Consider the following 21,023-nt stretch of genomic DNA (forward strand, 5'->3'; position numbering starts at 1 on the left):
AAAGACCTTGAGAAAGGAATATTAATTGATTAATCAAAGTGCTTCAAATTAAAGGGGGGAGTATACAAAGCAGAGGTCTGAACATTTCTCTCACATTTGATGTGCTGCAGTGTTTCACAGGATGCAAATGTACCTGATTGATAAACAATAAACTGTTTACTGACATCTGATTATCTACCTTACATTTCGTTGTTGACTGCAATATTTGTGAAATATGTGTTGGAAGTTTCTGCTGTTTATATTAAAATCAAATCCACATCATTTTTTTTCAGTATATTGTGATTTAATACAGTGTCTTTGTAACATATGACTTTATTTTGCAAAGACATTGGTGCAATAATATCATTCTTACATTACCGTGAACAAAACATTGAGTCTGTATTTGTCAGTACAACATGTTGACATGATGAAGAGGCTCCACTGTAATAAAAACAGACTGAGGCTCTCCAGACTTCACAGTAAAGCTGGATGTTGCCTGACCACAGATCAGTTCTGCAGGGAGCCACATGTCCCAGCGGGACCGCAGCCATACATTCATCATGCCTGTTTGCCTGTTGTGGAACAACAAAATCCACATAAATATATGTAAATATAAGTAAACAGAGCTTGAGATCCCTAGAGATAGACTGCTTTGAATTTCATTACGCAACAAGCTGTCCGGTGGTAATAAACGATGGTTATGAGAAAGAAGTGATTGTTCGATATGATACAGATGAAATGTAATAGTTTATGCCACCATGAATCTGATTGTAACGTCCACACTATTAGAAAGGCAGATAAGAGCATTTATGACTATTTGCTTTGTGTCATAAAGGGAAGTGGGCTGTTTGATTAATGAGAGCAGCTGGCCGGCTCCAAGTTCAACAGAATGTGTTGTTGCATATAACTAACATTGGCGGTAATGGGCTGGTTTATATACTAAAATGTGATCTGTCACACACGTCAGATAAGCAGAATTATGACTAACACCATTGTGCATTTACAAAGTATAAGGTTTGATATGCATGCTGTGTAAATGTAGGTGAGTAATGTTTTTGTTTTCGCTGAAGAAATATTCACTTAGGTGGCGAGATGCTATCTGCTCATGTGGTCTATACAAAAGTGTAAAATAGGTTGGTTTCCACATTCAAAAAACATATAAATCGTGATGATATGCTGCAGGAATGGATTACACTATGCTTCACCCATTCAATCAATTTATTGGGTCAGCATTTGTTTTTACACAAGCATCTTATATCCAGCCTATTCCTTCATATGCAAGGCATTCTTACCAGTGAAACAAAAAGGTAACTATTGATTACACACATGAAATCTGTTTACAAGTGTTGGAGATTACTACTGAATATGTGCAACAGAGTTGTTTGTTACTCAGAGGAAGAACTTGAACCGTCAAGAAGTGAGCTTATTAGATCTCTGTACGCCGCTCCTCATCTCTGTTTGAGGCTAGCTGCTCAAGGCTACATTAGCAGCTACTAGCATAACACACCGAAAAAGATGCATTGTGGGTAACATGTGTGAATTACACAAAGTCCACATATCTGGTTCTGCTCTGCTGCGATTTTGAATACCTTTAATCTTTAAAAGTGTCTATTATTCAACAGTGTTAGAATCTTAACCGCTTCTTTCAGTCTAAAATAACACTTAGCACACTTATCACATCATGTTTGAGAGTTTGACAAGTCTTACGTAAAAATAATAAAAACTGTTTCAAGTTTTATAATGTTTTTTTAAAATATGAGTCAGATGAATTTACTGTTATTTGGCTGCTGTTTAGCATGACATGAAATAAATAAAATGCCCTGCTGCACCTTCTGCTAAAGTTAAAATAGCAGAATGGGGGACAGTTCTTAACCAACCTGCGAAACTCCAAAATGTTTCTATTAAAAAAGTCCAGTTTTGGACCTCCGAGTTTTAATTTACAAATGCACCTGAAGGTTAAAGGCTGTTTTCCAGGGAATGGGGCGAGCAACTGTTAACTATATAAACAATCATACACATGGTCCATTAAAACTGCTGCAAAGAGCAATGTTGCACGAAAAAGCTGATGCCTGAGGTATGGTAATGCAAGTCTTCAAAGATGCAGTAAAATGTTTTATTTATAATAAATCACTTTTGAAAGCTTCCCCGGGTTTTATTTGGGGAAATCCAACCTGATGCATAATATTATTGTGAAAAATGGAAATAGCTAATTTAGTCTCCACGACACACACATTACAGACCGATTTCTCATATTGCTCGAATGTGAAAAATATTTGATACCAATATTAATACAAAATAAACCCATAACATTTTTAAAACTCATAATCTGCACTGAAACTGGAATGGATAATTTTCTGTTATGCTGGCCTTAGTTTAACATGAAGGACCAATAATACTTCTCATCAATTATTATTTTATTTAATGCCATGTCAAATTATAGGATTAATTGTTTCTTAATTCCCTTCTTTTTCTACAATAAATGCAATTTTTTCAAAGCCAAAAGTGACGTTTTCAAATGTCTAAAACCCAAAGCTATTCGATTTATAATGATATGAAACATAAAAAAGCAACAAATCCTTAGAATTGAGAAACTTGATTTTGCTTTTAAAAATGATTAAGTCATTTTCTATAGATCAAGTAATTAATAATCAACTAATTTGTTGCAGTTCTAGTTGTGATTAAAGTTAACACATTATTAAGAAGCATATTTACAGGATGCATGTGTGCTTCAGTTGTTTTGAACTGGACAAGGTGAATCTGCACACTGGACACCCACGGGATGCTGTTATTGGATGCCCATTTGCCAATACCTGCCTGCAACTCCAGATCCCTAGTGGCCCCAGTTCATCCTCGACTAACCACTCATCTTTGGACCCAACCCCTATACATTTCACAACTCTGATGTCCCGCTGACAGGGTCCAAACTTCTCTGTTGCCAGATATATTGACAGCCATCAATGTTAGACTTGATCAAATACTACCGCACCAGTCAGAGGCCATCAGTGGTCAAGGCATCCTCATCGGAAGGATCTATCGTCTCTGTTTACACAGTCCATCCTCTTTAAACTGTGCTATTGATCTTGGCCTAGGTCATGGAGGTTTGGCATCGAGGTAGGGGAGCGGTGGAGGGGTGGTGGATGGGAGAGTAAGGACAGAGAAGGAGGAAATTAAGGACACAGAGGAGGTTTCCCCTGGGTGTCTCCAGTGCCAGTTTTTTCTTATTTAGCATTTGACCCTGCTATTGGCTTTACTGCTCAATGCGGCCGCCTTACTTTCAGCACATAGTCAATGGCTGCCAATATTTTGAATGAATACCTGTCACTGCTCTTCAACAAAAGCTTAACAATACTCTAAACAAACAGACTTGATGTATTTGAGGTCAAAGGTTTAATTTCATTCCCCTCCAAATTCTTTTTCTCGATTGTAGTCAGGTAAATATTTGAGTGAAAGACTAAAGAAGAAATATCGAATACAACGATATCCTGCTTTTAACAATGTGACAGGTGCTCTGTACCTCCACACGTTCAATTATGGGCATTTCTTGTGGTCGCCTGTTGCTGTCGTTATTTTACAGCTCCGCCGCACTCCAGTCCATTAGCAACACCGCTGCCAGAGAGAGCCGATAAACCATCTGGCCAGGCTCCTGAAACAGATAGCAGCCTCTTAATGGAGTGAAAAAGTAAAAGCAATTAATGTCACATTAGCACATCACTAATAAGGCCTGCCCTCCAGTATGCTGCGGCGAGAATAATCGGTTGGTTCAGACTGAGATACATCCCAACAACCCGTCACAGTTAGCGCTGGTAGGGAGTACTGAGCAAGGCTGTGATAGGAGAAGTCATTTCACAAACACATGAAACACTTTCAGGTGAACTGATCAGTCACATGGAATGTAAAGACGATAGTCGATTTCTTTTTAAAATATAATTAAAACCTGTAATACATGATTTTTTTTGCTCTCTAGGGGGCAGTACAACAAGCTGTTAGGCCTACGGCGAATGTGTTAGCAACATTAACATTAATTTGCACGAAGGGACAACCTCCAGGTTTGAAAGGTGAAGCCATTGTAACCAATGTTTCCAATGGCCAGCAGGAGTGACTCCACTGGTTGGGAAAAGAAGTCTGATTGTATAGAAGTCTTCGAGAAAAGGACCCTACTTCTCACTTGATTTATTACCTCAGTAGCCTAAATAGATTAACTTATTTTTGGATGTTGTCTATGTTTTCATCTTAGAATTTGAACCTTTTCACAGTGTGATTTCAGTTAATCTCAAGTCAATTGTTACATTTTGGTTCACGTAAAAATACTATTTTTCAGCGTTTGGTTGCACTAGAAGACACTCTAGGGAGTCGGCTGCTCAGGTTTTACCAAGCTAGCGCTAGCGTTAGCTGGTCACTTAGCATTTGTTATTCTAAATGTACCTGCCCCCTCCAGAGTCTGCTTCTCTACAGATCCAACCTCTTGTCCAAAAATGGTCACTTCTGTAGGCCTATCCAAAAAAGCAAGATGGCGACGGCCAAAATGCTAAACACGAGGCTGTACAGTAGGGTAGTGCACAAACCAATGGCTGACGTCACGATGACTACGTTAATATCTTTTATTCATTCTATGATTTGCGTGTGTCTGGCCACATGATGAAAGTCCAATATTCAACTGTCTTTAAGCTCTGTCCCTTTAGCTGCTAAATGCTCCACTATGTTCACCAGCTAATTGCTATCTTTATCTGTCTCCTGTATAGTGCCGAGTCGGTTCACCATTTTCAGCATTAGTTTAATTTGTTAGCATGCTAACATTTCTAATTAGCACTTACACAAAGTACAGCAGAGGCTGATGGGAGTTTTGCAGGTAGCATATTTGCTCATAAACCAAGAGGACCAACACCATATTATTCTCCTCATCAAAAACATACAAACGTAGGCCTATCTTATTCTATAATTTATTTTTTGGTAAACAAGAATAGATGCAGTTTTTGAACACTAATCTGTGCTGAAAATTTGTTCCAAGTAAAGTCATAAGATCCAAGCCCTCATGTTTTCTCCTGAAATCCTGTTGTGAAAGTTACAATAGATGTCATTCAGTTCTCCATAACTAAACATGGCACCCAGTAGCTGTGTGTGAATCTTGCGGCCTCCGTCATATTGTTGTCATGACCTCCCTCACTTTCAGCTCTTGTCTTTGAACTGTAATTCAAACTTCACACAACAGTAGCTTTGTCTCAAGAGCTTTCCCAAAAACAATGCATGTCCTCCCCAGCTTGAATGAGACGGGGGTTTTAAGATCTGGCTTAATTGTTGTCTTTTCCCCGTGTTTAATTATAAAAAGACCAAAGCACTGTCATTGCTGCTGTCTAATTCCACTATGTTCCACTAATTATGTTGTGTTAATAGAGGTTTTTCTGTTACAGCGTCACACTCATTAACTCAGCGGTGACACTGTCCTTAATTGGATAAGAGGCCATTAAGTCACTTTTCTTTGATTAAAAGTGTTGCTTCCTTTAGACAATAACTAGTTCAAAGCACATGAAACAACATAAGACATGCAGTAGCTTTCACCATGGTGTGTATACAAAGTGCTGTATGTTGCTTCTTACTTTTCTGAAAGATGTTTTCAAAATGTAAATCTATCAAATTTCAAAATGTAATATCGCAGTTTTAAATCCATATTAGAAAATAATGTTATCACAGCTGCACATACCAACAAAAAGAAAAATGTGCACACAATGACTTCTTCCATATCAGGAGGAAATGTGTCATTTGCTGCTGCATACTCTGGTTGCAGATACAACACAGCTCTATAGGTTTAATAAGGGTCAGTCTGGAAAGAGAAGCTCTACAAACCTCCAAAATGTCAGACACTGCAGTATCATCACTCACAGTAAATGGGCTTCTTTTTTCCAGCGTCTCCCTTTTGTCTTTTTCGTTGTGATCCTCCTGGGTCCGGTGCACGGCGGGGATGCTGTGAACTGATATGCAATCATTTATAGCAGCTTGTAAAATACAAACTTTGAGGTCGACTGATGAGGTGATGAATTTAATTTATGTAAAATTCAAGTTGTCCTATTTAAGACTAAAGCAAAATCCACCACCATGTTGACAATAGTACTGCCTGCCACCATGTTTTAACATCTCAGAGTTAATATCAAGCAGACCTCCATTTAACACAAGGCCCGGTATAGACAGAAAACAGACAGACACCACCGCTGCTTTCCAATCCCCAGTACCCCTGTTCGCATACCCACACATGCCCTCAATTACCCTATGAGCACCACATGTGCAACATCATTAATAAGATCCACTAATAATGGTGGCGAGCTCCATTGGCCGTGAGTGCGATTTGACTAATTACTGTAATTGTATTGGAGTCATGCTCATTAAATATGAAAATTGTGTTCTGTGAAATGAATGGGTTTTCATGATCACTCTTGTATGGACAGGCAAGAAATAAATTAGAGAACAGTTTCTCGTTGCGCAATTAACTACAGCACACTCAGCTACCTGCCACACCCCGCGGTCTGCTAATACAATGTGTGTGTGTGTGTGTGTATTTTCATGGATGTTTGCCAATTTGTCATTACTTGTTGCTTATGATTCTCTTTACACATACTGTATGCATGACCTGCTTGCCCATGAAACGTGGAAATGTTAATATTGCACGGAGCATATAATTGCAATTGTAATGATGTTTTTCTTTATCTTTCATAGAGAAGTTTTTCAGCAACATTTATTTCTTTTTTTTTCCATTTGATTAGATATAACTTGTAGTTTATATAAAGTGTTTTCTCTTTTTCTGGTGTGGTTGTACGAATGTATGAATGAACATTGAACATGACAAATATTTAAATACATGCCCATAATGCAATTTTTATCTTTTATTTTTGAACCACTTATGTAAACCTAGAACTGCTGAATGCTTCTTCTTTTTTTCAGCATAAAGTGTGATCACTGTCATAGATGAGAAAAAGCACTGCTCATTCTCACACCTAAAATCCATGTTGTATAAGGCATTCATGACATTTCTTGCCATAAGCAATTAGCGATGAAAAACGCACTATGCAAACACAAAAGGATGTTCCTGTGACTCTTCACTGTAACTTTTGTTCATACTTCTTTCAATCATCTCTGGGGATTTCAGCAGCTGTCAGGACTCCAGAGCCTAGATGGCAGCGTCTGGGAGTGGCTACGTCCCAGAGGAGCAGAGCATCTTTTTTCTTTCCTCCCTTGTTTCTGCATGCTCAAGTTGTTTGAGAAATCTTGCAATGCAAATGTGGTACTTACCTTTACCGCCCGGTAACAAAACTGTGTCACACTCGCTGCCTTCTGTGAAAGCCCTGATTTTGTCTGAGGAGATATAGAGGTGAAGAGAGGCAGGTAAACAAAGCATAATGTGGAGGTCAAATGCTAATGAGCGCTCCATTTGTTACGTCTGGCTCCCTCCAAAGGCAAAGTAACAACGTCAGAGGCGCCCAGACATAATAAATCATCCCAATAAATAATAAACTTTAAGATTCAGAGAAGACTTCATGGTATTCATTGTGCCACCTCGCATGAATTTACAACAAAGTCCTGATTTTTCTCGTGTGGCCCTATTTAATTTGTCCCATTTAAAGCTGCGTGCTTGAGACAGCAAGATGCTTGCAAGTCCATTTTTAGGCGCAACACCCTACCATATAATTTCCATCTGCTCACTGGTTAATAGGGTAAGACCAGAGAGAACCCAACTATGAACTGTAATGTAACTTGCTTTAGTTGAGATACAAGCCATAATGCTGCAAGACTTGAACAGATGCAATGCCATGTGGGGTTTTGCAGCTGTTGCGAGGCCTTAGAAAACCCACAGCTGTCCCCTCTCTGTCTGAGTCCCCAAGTGAAAAGAGACTGAAAGACGGACGTGACTGATGAGGTGATGAAAAACCCAAAGAGGCAGGTGGATGAGGAGTATCACAGGTATTTAAGTGCACCATTTTAATGCATATTTATTTCCTGCTCTCTCTGAACACCAGAGTACAGTCACTCAGTCACCGTGGCCTATAGATGGCGCTCAACTCATTTTGAAAAACACTGGCCCTTTCTCAGGGCTGTCCATCACAAAGTGCCACAGACTGCACGGTGTTGGGGATGAGCTGCGGAGAAAGGCACCCTTACCTGTCCTTGAGCCAGGCGACAGAGGAAAAAAAAAAAGAATAGATTCAGCATGTACCGCTGTAGCCGGGAGCCATAAATCATGACCTTCTTCAATTTACACAGGGAGCATATTGATGGTTTCCTATCTCCTTCACTCACTTTCACCTAGTTACATTGTCTAAGACAACACCACTCTGGGTAACCATGACTGACACTTTACAGCCTATTCTCAGTGGACTCTCACCTCCGCCACTGAATAATCCTCACATGAGGCAAAACTAAGGAGTGTGAGTGTACGGTGGTGGTGACAGTACAAGGTTGCATTAACAGTGTGATCATAGATTTTCTGAAAGAGGAAGGCAACAAGGTTGGCTGATTAACAGACCACAATGTGACAGTGTCAATGCCCCTTCTGAAGCACAGGCAGGCCCGGCGACTGGTGACGATTTAGGGAGAATAAAACATGGTTTACAAGATGGAAAGTCACTCTGAGGACAGTGGGCCATGCCCTAATTCCCTTCTGCAAGACTGAAAAGAAATACTTGTAATCCTACGAGGGAAGTGGTGCAATGATGAGAAGTTCATGAGACCAGCGATCAAGTGTTTTCTTCGTTTAGGTTTTTTTTTTTCTTCAGTTATTTCTCAGCAGTCCCTAAGTGTCAATGGATGACACTTATCGCCACACTAACATACTGGTATTGCTGACGTATTGTGCAGAACAATCCACAAGTTAATACACAGCTGTTATTTCCAGCAATAATACGGAGTGGCGGGCGTAGCCGCGGCAAGAGAATAAATAAAAAATGAAAAAGTGACAAGCCCATTTATTTGTTTAATTCAATCTTCTGTTGAGAGATCTTTTCGCTGAACATCATAGCTGATTTTGTTTAAGGGAATGGTTTGTGGCAGGCTGATTAAACACAGACTTACTCCCCCATCCCCCATATTGGCTGAAGTTGAAAGCCCAGTAAATGAAATGACTTCCACAGGATTGCACCACAAAGGAAGGGAGTGTGTCAGATATGCATTCAGCCAGTGTTGTAGCCTACGCAAGGTCAAACGGGACATTGTGTAGACAGCTAACCAACTGACAGTTGGGGCAGGAGGATGCCATTACACCCCAAGGCACCGTCTTGCTAAACGTATAAGTGCACACAGACGGATGCGCACATACATGATTGGTCCTGCTAGGCACCGTTTGACTGTACATTTCATACGCAGAGATCAGGACGAGGCTGTACTGTAACACTGGATATAGTTGTGTCTAATGAAAGCATGATTTTAATATTCACTATTATTTTGTTGATATCTATTAAAAAAATCTGGAGTAGCTACAAGCAACAGCATATTACAGCAGATCATTTCAAGTTACTTTAGATTACATACAGATGGACAAAGGAACTAACAGCCTGTTCTGCTTTGCAGCGAATTACTAATGAATGGAAATATAAGACCTTCGCGTGTTTATGAAACCTTTACAGTATATAGAAATGTATTTAATTTTAAAACTAACCTGACAAACTATTTTGTTTTTATATGTGTGTGTCTAACTGCAAATGTAATTTTGTCTTTCATCTACTGTTGGTAATGTTAAAGCTCTGCATATGTTTTTATATTTGAGGGGAAAATGGCATTAAAAAGTATATTATTTTACATTGTATAGTGTCGGTATGTCAATGTAGGGGAGAAAAGATTGTATCTTGCAATTTTAGCGAGTTGTTATGAGGTCAAACCAGCATAATTGTTCCGTATACATCTTCACAATCATCCGTTTGATAAACTCTTAAATTCTATAAAAACTCAAGGATACAGTATTATTGAGGTGCATCCATGGAGGCAATCAATCAAGAGTTACATGCATCCCAACATCTAAGTAGGTGCTAGTTGACAAGCTGCAGAAAAAAGCAAATCGTTTTTTACCCACGCAACATTTAGATCACAATGTTCTTCCTCAGGTCTAAAGGGGTTGGGGCTAAAGAGAAGCCCGTCGAGGTCGAAATATTGTCGCGTTCAAGCAGAATAAACAAGATAGCAGTGAGTTTGTTTTTGCTTCTCTTTTTTGGTCTCCATATAGGACGTTATAATCTTGAAAAAATTGCGATATTAAGTGAACCTTCTTAATCCATATGATACAAACTTGATGTTTTTAAAGATTGATTTCTTCCCATTATAAGAAATAATTTGCAGTGATTACATAAACCATGTGATTTTATTGTCACTCACTGTACATTCAGTGCACTGTTAGATCTGACTCACTCCAAAAAAAGCATATATTTACACATGGGTACATTAGGCATGAACACAACAAACAAAACACAAGAAAATGCCACACAATACTGTCCAGTGAAACTCAGCTGTGGTTGGCTTTTTGCTTCTTCATCCCAACATTTTCACATTTTTTCGTCTCCCCAGGACTGTCTCCCCAGGACTGTGTGTGCATAGTTACCCTGTCCTTTTTCCCAGCATAGGGTAAGTTTATAATTAAAATAAACCAAAGCTCCCTTTTAACTTGATTCATATATCACAATTGCTAACATATTGCTTTTGAGGGGAGTAAACCTCTTGGGTAATCACATGTCTACGGTACATACACCTAGCAGGGTCCTTTATACACCGCGGACCAGAACGGCCAGGGAGGTTCCTCCATGTTTTATGTAAATCTCGTCATCTCAGAGTGCATGGAGATAAGATAAGTCCGCAAATGGAACAGCGAATAAGCAGCTTTCTCCTCCGAGGAATGTGTTCCCCAATTGCAGCGGGTTCATCTACATTTTTTTAATACCCAGTCAGTGATGTCACTTTATTTCTGTGCCACTGATTCCCAGGAGGAACCCATGGCCCGCTTCCAAACCCAGTGTAATTTTCAAAATATGAATTGAGGTATAGGGTCTAGACTACATCACTCGCTATACGTCCTGCTGTGCTGATAATCAAAACCGACAAGTGTTTGTTTCAGCATTGACAGACCCCAAGACACAGAAAATAAAAATTGTTGCCCACCTTAGACCAAATATAATGGACTAACGTGACTCAATACAGTGATTTATATTACACAGCTATTCAGGTGGGCTCTAAATGTGTGTTGAAGTTGCTGATACATCATGAGAAATTCATTAAACGGCAAATTAAACAAACGATCATAGTTATATCAATGCACAGCAGTTACAGTATAGTATGGTGAAATATGCACAATACATTTGCGGCGTACAGCACTGTACAGTATGCCCACGTTGTAAACAAAGCACAGTTAAATGTCAGTCTGATGCTCCACAACACAAAGGAACTTAGGTGGCCGTATTTGCCTTGCATAGCCCAGTGATCGCTCTGTTATGAAACTATTACAGACACCCGTGAAATCGCCTTTGTAAAGGTTTAGACAAACCCTCCCCGCCGTCAACCGAAATAAAACGTCTCTCGTCCCCAAGGTAGAGCCAACGCAGAAATTTAATTGCTCCATTTCTATTGAGAATTTCAGCTTAGGAGACAATTAGAATTAATTGGATGTAGTAGAACAGTTTTAGAACTCTGAAAATAAATTAAGCATTTTTCTTTTATTTTCTTATATTCATTTGAGAAGAAGGGAAAGTTAGGAAACAATTATCTGCTGCTAGTTTCCACAGAGGAATTACGTGAAGAAGAGAAGGTCTGTTTGCATGTTTTGGTCGAGTTTTGTCTCCTTTAACATCGGTAATGCTAAAAAACTCACTTCTTTATGGTAGTTTCATCTCTTAGTTCTTCACACAGCGTCTCATATCGACAAAGAGACTGATGTTTAATCAATGCATACATCGACTGAACAAAAAAGATAAAAGGTTTTCATCTTGTTTGGTGGTTATCATCAACATCGTAGGTTTAGAAGATGCTAAAAATGAACAGCCGCACAACTGGATGATTAGCAGAATGAAGGTACAACCATTAATAATATACTGTAAATAACATCCGTGGTCACTGGCTGGCTCAAAATGCAGTCTTATCAGTTTTTCACTTTTAAGTATTTGCGCTTTGGTTTGCTACCGTACAGCGGTGACACATCCCTCATTTCAATTGGGGAAAGATTAGCTGGTTACACATTGGGGGAGTGCATCATGGGAATTGTATTCTCTACTGTGTTGGGTTATATTAATCTATGCATTACATTACAGTGTATCAATAGCATCTGTTCTTGTGGGGATCATTTCAAGTGTAGAAAGTGGCCTACATCTGTAGTTACTGGTCTCTTGGCTTTATGTTTTCTTCTTGTTTGGGCAGAAGCTAATGGCACTTTAAAACATCGCAAAGACACAACTGCTTTATCGTGTTCATAAGGGACAATATCTGTCTCACTAAAATCCTAAGAGCAGCTGATTATTGTATTATTTTTGATCTTATGATAACATGTTTATAACTATCACATTACTCTGATTGCTTTCTTTTAATAATTTGGCAACTGGTTTACAATTGATAGATATTACCCTCTAAAAGTTTACTATCACTTATAGAGATTTATTAACTTAGTTTGTGCACCTTAGTGTCAGAGTTTGTAGAAATTAAAATAAAGTGCCAGTTTGAAAGAGCAACAAAACAATGCCGTAGATACAGAACATCAGTGAGCCGTAATCTGAGGGCTGATATATTATACATCACTTTCTGTTGTTGAGTTTAAATTCAGAGATGAATTGAAGTTATTCTCAGAAGCACAAGTGTCATTATATTGTTAAACAAGCTGCCATCTTAGATTTTAACAATCAAGGAGACAAAGGGACTTTCTTGCCATCCTGAAATTTAGATATCTTACAATAACAAAAGATAGATTTTCTGTAAAGCTTAAACTATGTAAAAACATCTCTAATACATGCTTATGTTTGGGCGAGTTTTGGACTCTTTGATATAGTTTTAAAAACTTCAAATTTGGCAATTGTCATACAAGGGGAAAGATTATGCCCTGTAGTTACCCTAGTCGTTATGTAAAATATTCTTTTAGAGTCATATTTCTAAGTTTCCTCTCTAAGAGCCACACTATTTAACCTGTAGTATACCAAAAATACAGGATCATAAAACATGTTTAAAGTTCAGATGAAGCTAGCATGCAGACTTTGGTATCACACACAACTTCGACCAAAAACAAACTAATGCTTACAATATAGTGACACTTGTTGTTTGAGCATACAACTTAAACCAAGGGGAAAAAACTAAACCTATACAATATAATGCAATCTAATACAGCACTAGCTACGCAAACTATGGACTCAAAAATGAGCAGTGAGTTGAACCAGCACCTATGTGACACAAAGTGAACATTATATAAACTTCACAAAGGTAGTGTTTATTGCAGGGCTATCAGGTTGCATTACAGAGCGTGTTAGATTGCATTAAATTGCATAGACGTTGCTTCTATTGTAACTGTATTTAAATAAAATAAACTTTTTTTTTTTTTTAAACAAGCCATATAGTTTAAAAGTTCTCAGCGCAGAATATAGCTTATGTGTATTTTTCACAGTATGCTTAATTTCCAATATGTGTGTATGACACTGAACACAGACGTGAGGAGGGAGGTTAGTGTCTATAAGCAAAAACACTGACTGAGCCTCGGAGCCCGCTAGTACAATACCCATTATTGCCACGTTATTCATTGTTGCTTAGTGCAAACTCTTTGTCAACTACGATCACCAGCCAACCATTGTCCTTCTGTAAGCACCAAGTTGACTATAACCGCTGAGTCGATGAAGCTACTACGAGGTAAATATATTACGAGGAAATGGAGAATCCCACAGACCCAAGGTGGGCACCGCTCTCTTTGATGACGAATATAAGAATATGTCTAATAATTCTCCCCCCCTGCCCAGTGCAATTCCACACAATATACAGTACACGTATTATATGTAGACCAGTTAGAGACTATTGCTTTAACAACTGAGATTAGAAAATATGAAAGAAAGAAACACTTAATGTGGCTACGTAGCCGTACAGTTCTTTAGGACATTTATATTAACACACTTCCATTTTGAGATGAAAATAAGTTAAGAAATAAATTCACAGAAGCTTCAGGTGATATAGAGCAATGGGTCTCTGGTTATAACAAGACCTCGGTTGCCTGATTTCTGTACACAACATCTTTATATACATCATCATGATCCCATGTCAATCAGGTTGATATTCACCCTTTTTAAAACCATTTCAAGTCCCCTTTTTCTTTTATGTTTACTACCATTTAAAAGTGTTAAAATTACTCAGTAGTCCAAGCTTCATCCTTTCACTGTCAATTGGCACACCACCTTTATTTTTTATGGGCTGTCCCTCGCCTCCCATTGGATGATGCAGCTGTCTGTCAAACATCTGGCCCGGGTGTCAAGCCTTGGCCTCCAACATCTCGAGGAATAGTTTGTGCATGGGGACTTTGCCCTGCATTTTGATGCTGTAGAAGTGCTGAACGGCCTTGGTGGCGGTCTGACGGAGCAGAGGCAGGGTCATTAGCAGCTTGCCCGCCCGTCGAGGGTCCTCTGGATGCTGGCCCTCAAAGTCCTGCAGAGCCTCGTGGAGAGAATCCTGGAGCCTTTGGACGGCCTCGATGTTCTCTATGTGCATGGAGTCTGGAGGGTTGTGGGGACGGGTGGAAGGAAGGAGAAAAGAAAGATAATTATTATTCATATTTTAAAGCTACGTATTAAAACACAAAATACATGAAAAGCAAACATTTTCTATTGATCTCCAGTATGACGAATGCAACAACAACCTGGTGTTTTGCAGCAGAGGTGCAGCTCGTCTTTGCAAACATGCAATTTTGGAGAGAGGTTTTCTCTTGGTAGTAGTTAATGACGCTCCTTAAATAAATGCCTATGCGTGGCAAGGACTCTAGGGAGACAGAGGTACTGTAGGTCCGTATAAATATACGGTGGGACAGGAGAAAGATTCATTTCTTTTGCTATCATGGACCACATACATCCCCCCTGCTAATGAATTCAGATGGCTGCATTACTAGGATATCGTTCAGCTGAATGATGGCGGCAGATGGCCTTCATTTCCATAAGAAAGAGCAGTTGGCCCCCTTATGTATAGGCTCTAAAATAAAACCAGTTGAGACTTATTAAAAACTGCTCTCCATGTATAAGTCTACAAGTCAGAGGGAGAAAAAAAAAGCAGGCTCGTCCTCCAAAGGACAAACTGACAGAGAGCGTTTTAAATGGACAAGCAGTGGTTTGCTTTCAGCCAATTTCACTGCAGACTTACAGTGTCGGGTCTAATCTGTATGTATCATATCCACAATTCATTAACTGATAGATACAATTGTACACAACAAAATGGGAATTCAATTTAGTATTATAATTGAGTCGAAACAACTCATCTTGGTATATCTAACAGAATAAGAGCGGCTCGTCTCTTCCTAAACACACTGTATTACTGAAGTTAAACCAAACGTGGCTGCTGATTTAAGTGTGTGAGTGAATTGGATCGGCTCTGCTATGTGTCATGAAAGTTGTGGAGTGAAGTAAGACCGTGTATAAACATGTAAATGAGGCAGAAAAAAGGAAAGTACAAGGCTAATTATGTTCCTAACTGACTGATTAAGTCTCTTTTACCAGTCGCCTTCTGTGTAAATTGCATTTCTATCTTGGGAAATTAACTAGGCTATGTGGACCGCACATGTGTTCCAGCTCTCATTCATTTGAAACCTTCATGTTAATACTGATCTGATCCTCGTTTGGCTGTGCGAGCATATGTGTGTGTGTGTGTGTGTGTGTGTGTGTGTGTGTGTGTGTGTGTGTGTGTGTGTGTGTGTGTGTGTGTGTGTGTGTGTGTGTGTGTGTGTGTGTGAAGCAGAGAGAGGAGGGGCGAGGGAAAGAGAGAATATGTTTTCAAATGTGTGTCAGTGTGTGTAAATGCACAGGAGAGAGCGTTTTCACATGTGTGTGTGTTGAAGGAGGTTAGGGGCGGAATGCAAAACTAACTTTGAAGAAACAATTTCCATGTAATCCGTCAGCAGCCTGGCGTCAATCCCGTCGATACTCCGCTAATTACAAAATCAATGGCCATGAATTTCCACAGCTGTCACACCCACAGGACCCCTGGAGCCGAAGCTCTCCGAGAACTGTGTTCAAACGAGCCGAAGCTGCCCTCTCGCCCTCCCTGAGCCTCCCTCTCAACCCCTGCCTTCCTCTCTCACACTTCTCCCTTACCTTTACATCCCTCTCTTTCCATATACCCCCCCCCCCTCCACCCTTTCCCTCCAGCTCTCACCTCCCATATATCCTCCCCTCTCTCCACTCTCCCATGGAGAGTTTGTCAACAGAAGACTAAAGCTCCGGGCTCAGCATTTTTCATTTTTCAGTCAGGCAGGAGAAAAGACTCCTAACAGGCATTGATTAGTGGGGGACAGGCCCGGCCTCATGAAAAGCAAACTGTCGATACGGGCGCAGCATCTTCACATTGGAACAAACGAGGCCCGTCGCTCCCCAACGCTCATTCCACTCCACTTAACACATTTTATTGACAGCCCCTGTTTTCCTAATGAAATGCTAAATATATCTCCCTCGGCTGTGGCGCACTGGCAGCCACTGTTATGGAGATGGAGAGAATGAGAGCGCAATGTGACAGTCTCTCCCTCTCTCTACACACACACACATATGTGCACACAAATTAAAATATGAATGCACACACACTCTCACACACTAAGGGAGTATTGCATTAAACTACCATGCTCCTGACCTTTTTGTCCCCTCTTATCAGGTACCCTTCAGCGTGGAGGTGATCGGCTCACCAGATATAGACAATCACTTGACATTTTTTGGTTTTATTTCTTTGTTTGCTTTAATTAAATGCCAACTATCTAGATTTATTTAAGATTTAACATAGAGATGTACCTTCCTGTCAAGCGCATGATGCCTTCATGTTTGTAAAGCATAATAAGAAGGACATAAGAAGAAAATAAAAGGGTATTTGGCTAAATTTACAATACAAATACACTTACCAAAATATATATAAGTGCCTTAATGAAATGTAACCAATTGTACAGACTTTTTTCTTTTGTAAAAGTAATATAAGCTCTGAAATATCTTCTATTGTACGTTCTTGATGTCTTGCCACATTTCCCAAAATTTCATCCAAAAAATATTTGGAATATTTGGTGTCTCCACTTGAATGTTAAATAAAGTTATGTGGGTTTGAACCAATGTGTGGCTGCACTACATCAGTCAATGGTGACCAGTGCGATTGAGGAGGTTAACTATACCTGAGTTGGCGAGGGCGATGGCTTTGAGCGTGACAAATTCTTCCTTCTCTATGCGCAGCTTCTTGTAGCGCCGGACCAGCGGCAGGATGGCGACGTGCAGGTCCAGCAGGCCTGAGATCCTCGCCTGCTCCTCATCCACCACGTAGTCTTCTGCGTACACGATCTCGTCCTCGCAGGGCAGCGAGCGAAACACGATGCTCAGCACCAGGATCTCCATCCAGGCACTCTGCAGTAGACTCATCTGGTCTGCCAGCGAGAGAGTGGAAAAACCTGCAGAATTTAAAAGAAAAATGTGTTATTTTTCGGAGATGTATTGCTGCACTCACACATACCCGCATGACAAATCATGAGATCAACCCATTAACCTCACTGCACTGTAATCGTTCGACTCTAGTCCTCAATGTGTTTTATGGGCTGTGTATACAACCCTGTATAATCCCCGGAGAAGTCCAACTTGAAACAGAGGCCGATGACTGTATGTGGTGGCTTAAGGGAAGAACATAAATCAGTCAAGTATGGAGGCCTTTGAAACATGAGCCAGGGCTGCTTCGACCATCAACCGTCGACAGTCAGCCCTCTGCACTCTACAACATAAGCACATGACACACGGCTTAGTGAGGACAAAACCACTCCTAAACCTAACCACGTCTTATTCTCGTCATGGTACAGAAGAAAGAATACAAAATAAATTATTCTTCACAACAAAACAATTAATTCTGGATTTTAAAATGGATTCAATTAATGGTCTGAAATGTTGTTGTCACCTTCTGTCATAATATGAAGTTATCCATCAAATAAGTTGCAAACTGTTCTACACTATAGCTGGTTTCATTTCTTAAACATTTTTGTTTCGATCATGTATTCATATATATTGGATATATTTTTAAATTCATTTACAAGGAGTTTTGGATTTATTAGAAGACTTTTTAAACCTGAAAGGATTAAACAAGGAACCAAAATTGAAGTCATTTCTGTAGAGGATCATATTTGTTATCCATTGTGAAGTTAATTTAATACTGTATTTTGCACCAAAAAAAGAATATATATATATATATATATATATATATATATATATATATATATATATTTATATTAATATTATATTTATATTATATATATTTCTTTTTAAATAAATTGTTGGTTGTAATTCGACAAAAAGGTAAACCTCAACTTCAATATATATTTTTTTGTTTGTTCAGTTGCCTTGAACGATGTATTGGTTTGTAATGTTACGTATATCTTCTCTTTGTGGTCATTTCCATTTCTCTTGTTTCGTCACATGATTAATTAATGAACTATAAACAAAGAAACCTCAGATACACCCGGATAAAGGCAAGATGGCGGAATGAAGCACAGTGTACTTAAGAAGAGTTGTGTTTGGTCTGAAGTCCACACTGATCTGCATCTTGTGTGTTCGCTCTCAGAATTAGAGCTGGTTGGTTAAAACCTTTATGTCAGTCATAAACATTATTGCTGGAACTCTCTTTAAACAAATTGCTTTATTATTATTATTATTATTATTATTATTATTATTATTATTATTATTATTATTATCACAGTGTGACATAATAGCATTATGATGGGAAAGATGTTCAATCCAGCAAAGGTGAGACAAAACAAAAACATATTCCATCAGACAGACACCTTCTTGATCCTTTTGTCTCTCGTGCTCAACCTTCTGCACTCGAGCTAACAATCCATCCCAGATCTCGAGGTCGACCCATCAACTCTCTTCTCTAACATTCACACACACCACATCAAACAGATGGACATCTGAAAGGACCTCAAGCGCCACAATACCTTTCACTTCTCTATAGTGAATAGGAAGGTGATTGGGGGTATTGACCAGGGCCTTGAACCCAGCACTCTGCTTACTTAAATCTGAGGTTGTATGGATGGGAATGGGGCAGGTTGACTTAAAAGGAATTCCTCCCGATGGTTCTTATCAAGCAAATAAAGAAACGACGGGAGAGAGAGAGAATGAGGGAGAGAGAAAAGAGTGCTGGGGGTGTCATTGATTAGTAGATTGTAATCAGTCCACCAAATGCGAAAGGGGGATCGATCCAAGCCTCAGATCTGACAAACAGACAGTTGATGGAGGACATCCGGTACACGTTTAGTGGGGGGATGGAAGGACTACGAAATCACTGAATGGAGATACTGTAGGCTGCATCAGGAATTCATCAATTTGCTCTCCATCCAAGAAAAATAATGGCTTCAATCCCATAAGGTGTATTTAGAATAATGAGGGAGGATCAATGACTATAACATGTGTGGACAAAGTGAGTTAGAATAACTCATGTAAACTGACGTAGAAATGCTTTTTACGAGTGTTTAATATATCAAACCTCTCGTTTGGTTCAACAAAAAAAACAACTATAGATCTGTTTTGCCCCTTTGGGGGACCATTTCTTTTTTTATGCACTCAGCTTTCTCCTTCTATATTACTTTACACATTTTGTGAAAGTATAGCGTCTTCAACTGTCTCCTCCTTTCCTTCATCATTCCTTTCTTTTCCCCAGCCTGTGTTTTTTTTCTTCTTCTTTCCACTCAATTTACTGAAGCGATGGAGTGACTTCCTTGCTCCCTGGGGGTCGCCCCGGAGCCTCAGGTGTGTCGCCTGGAGGTGGCTGAGTTAAGTGTCGCTGTGGAGGGTGATTCCCCCTGATGAAATATCAATATTTCACCCCACTGATTTACTGCCGTTTGACCAAACATGACACAATATTGAGCAAACTGGGGAATGTCTATGTCTCCGTCTCTGCAGTTTTCTCCCCTTGTGATGACAAAAAGCATGAACTGAGACAAGGGATACCACAGGTTTCCACTGCACTTCAAGAAAAGGAATTATTATCCAATAGTAAATTAGAGCGCAATAAAGAGGAAATTAAGGAAACATAGTTTAAAGCTAACAAGCTGGCAGGTAAACTGCATATAAAAAGGTTGTAAGGCCTTTACTTTACATCTTTAAAGGCTAATTATTATACCTAATTAAATCACTGTCACTATACAGGATACCTAAACATGCAGATATTGCACTCTGACTTCTAACCACATGGAATTAAAACTCAATCCACAGTTTAACACACTTAAACATGTGTCTTAAACTTAAACATTCTGCCAAGCTATGCTAGTTCCCTTTTAGTCAAACTAGCTTAGGTTAGCTGTAGCTACGGCCTTATTATGTTGGATACAAAACTGAATGACTAAAATATTGGTTCAAAACAATAATTTTCAGATAAAGATGGAGTAGGGGAAGTAAATGTAGCTTTAGCTAAAGATAGCTGTTATTATCTCAGCAGCTAGCACAAAGCTAACTTGCTTTAGCTGGCTAGTTGGCTGATGGAGATGTTGTTTTTTATTTAATTTTTATTGCAATCTAATGAGTAAATGTTGTTAACGTACGTTCGTAAAAGTCATAACTTGCAAGTAATGCATGATAAAACTTTATTATTATTACTATTATTATTATTACTACTACTACGATGTATTTACTTCATTAACATTTGATCAAAATTACCATCTTCCCCCAACCTTGAGTGTTTTCTTTGCCTTAACCGAACCACATGAGGGACTCAGGATGCAAACTCTGCTCTCCAGTTTCTAAATCCATTTTGTAACGCTGGATTAAATGATGGTGAATCGAATTTGGGATTCATTTCCATTTACTGGACTGTAAATCTGCACGTAACACCCAATGATGTTACAAGTCACACTGACC

General features: G+C 39.2%; 1 protein-coding gene across 5 annotated transcripts in view; it reads right to left on the minus strand.

Moving 5' to 3' along the window:
• Positions 1 to 10,574: 10,574 nt before the first annotated feature.
• The window catches only part of esrrgb (estrogen-related receptor gamma b), a 71,974-nt gene continuing 61,525 nt past the window's right edge, over positions 10,575 to 21,023 (minus strand). For all 5 annotated transcript variants that reach the window (XM_029425735.1, XM_029425734.1, XM_029425733.1 and 2 more), the window contains 2 exons: positions 17,303 to 17,572; positions 10,575 to 14,666 (listed from right to left, as the gene is read on the minus strand). In XM_029425735.1, coding sequence (XP_029281595.1) covers positions 14,425 to 14,666; positions 17,303 to 17,572 — 512 coding nt within the window. In that variant the 3' untranslated portion in view covers positions 10,575 to 14,424. The remainder of the gene's footprint in view (positions 14,667 to 17,302; positions 17,573 to 21,023) is intronic.

The sequence above is a fragment of the Cottoperca gobio genome, chromosome 24 (genome assembly GCF_900634415.1).
Source record: "Cottoperca gobio chromosome 24, fCotGob3.1, whole genome shotgun sequence".
Classification (NCBI taxonomy): domain Eukaryota; kingdom Metazoa; phylum Chordata; class Actinopteri; order Perciformes; family Bovichtidae; genus Cottoperca; species Cottoperca gobio.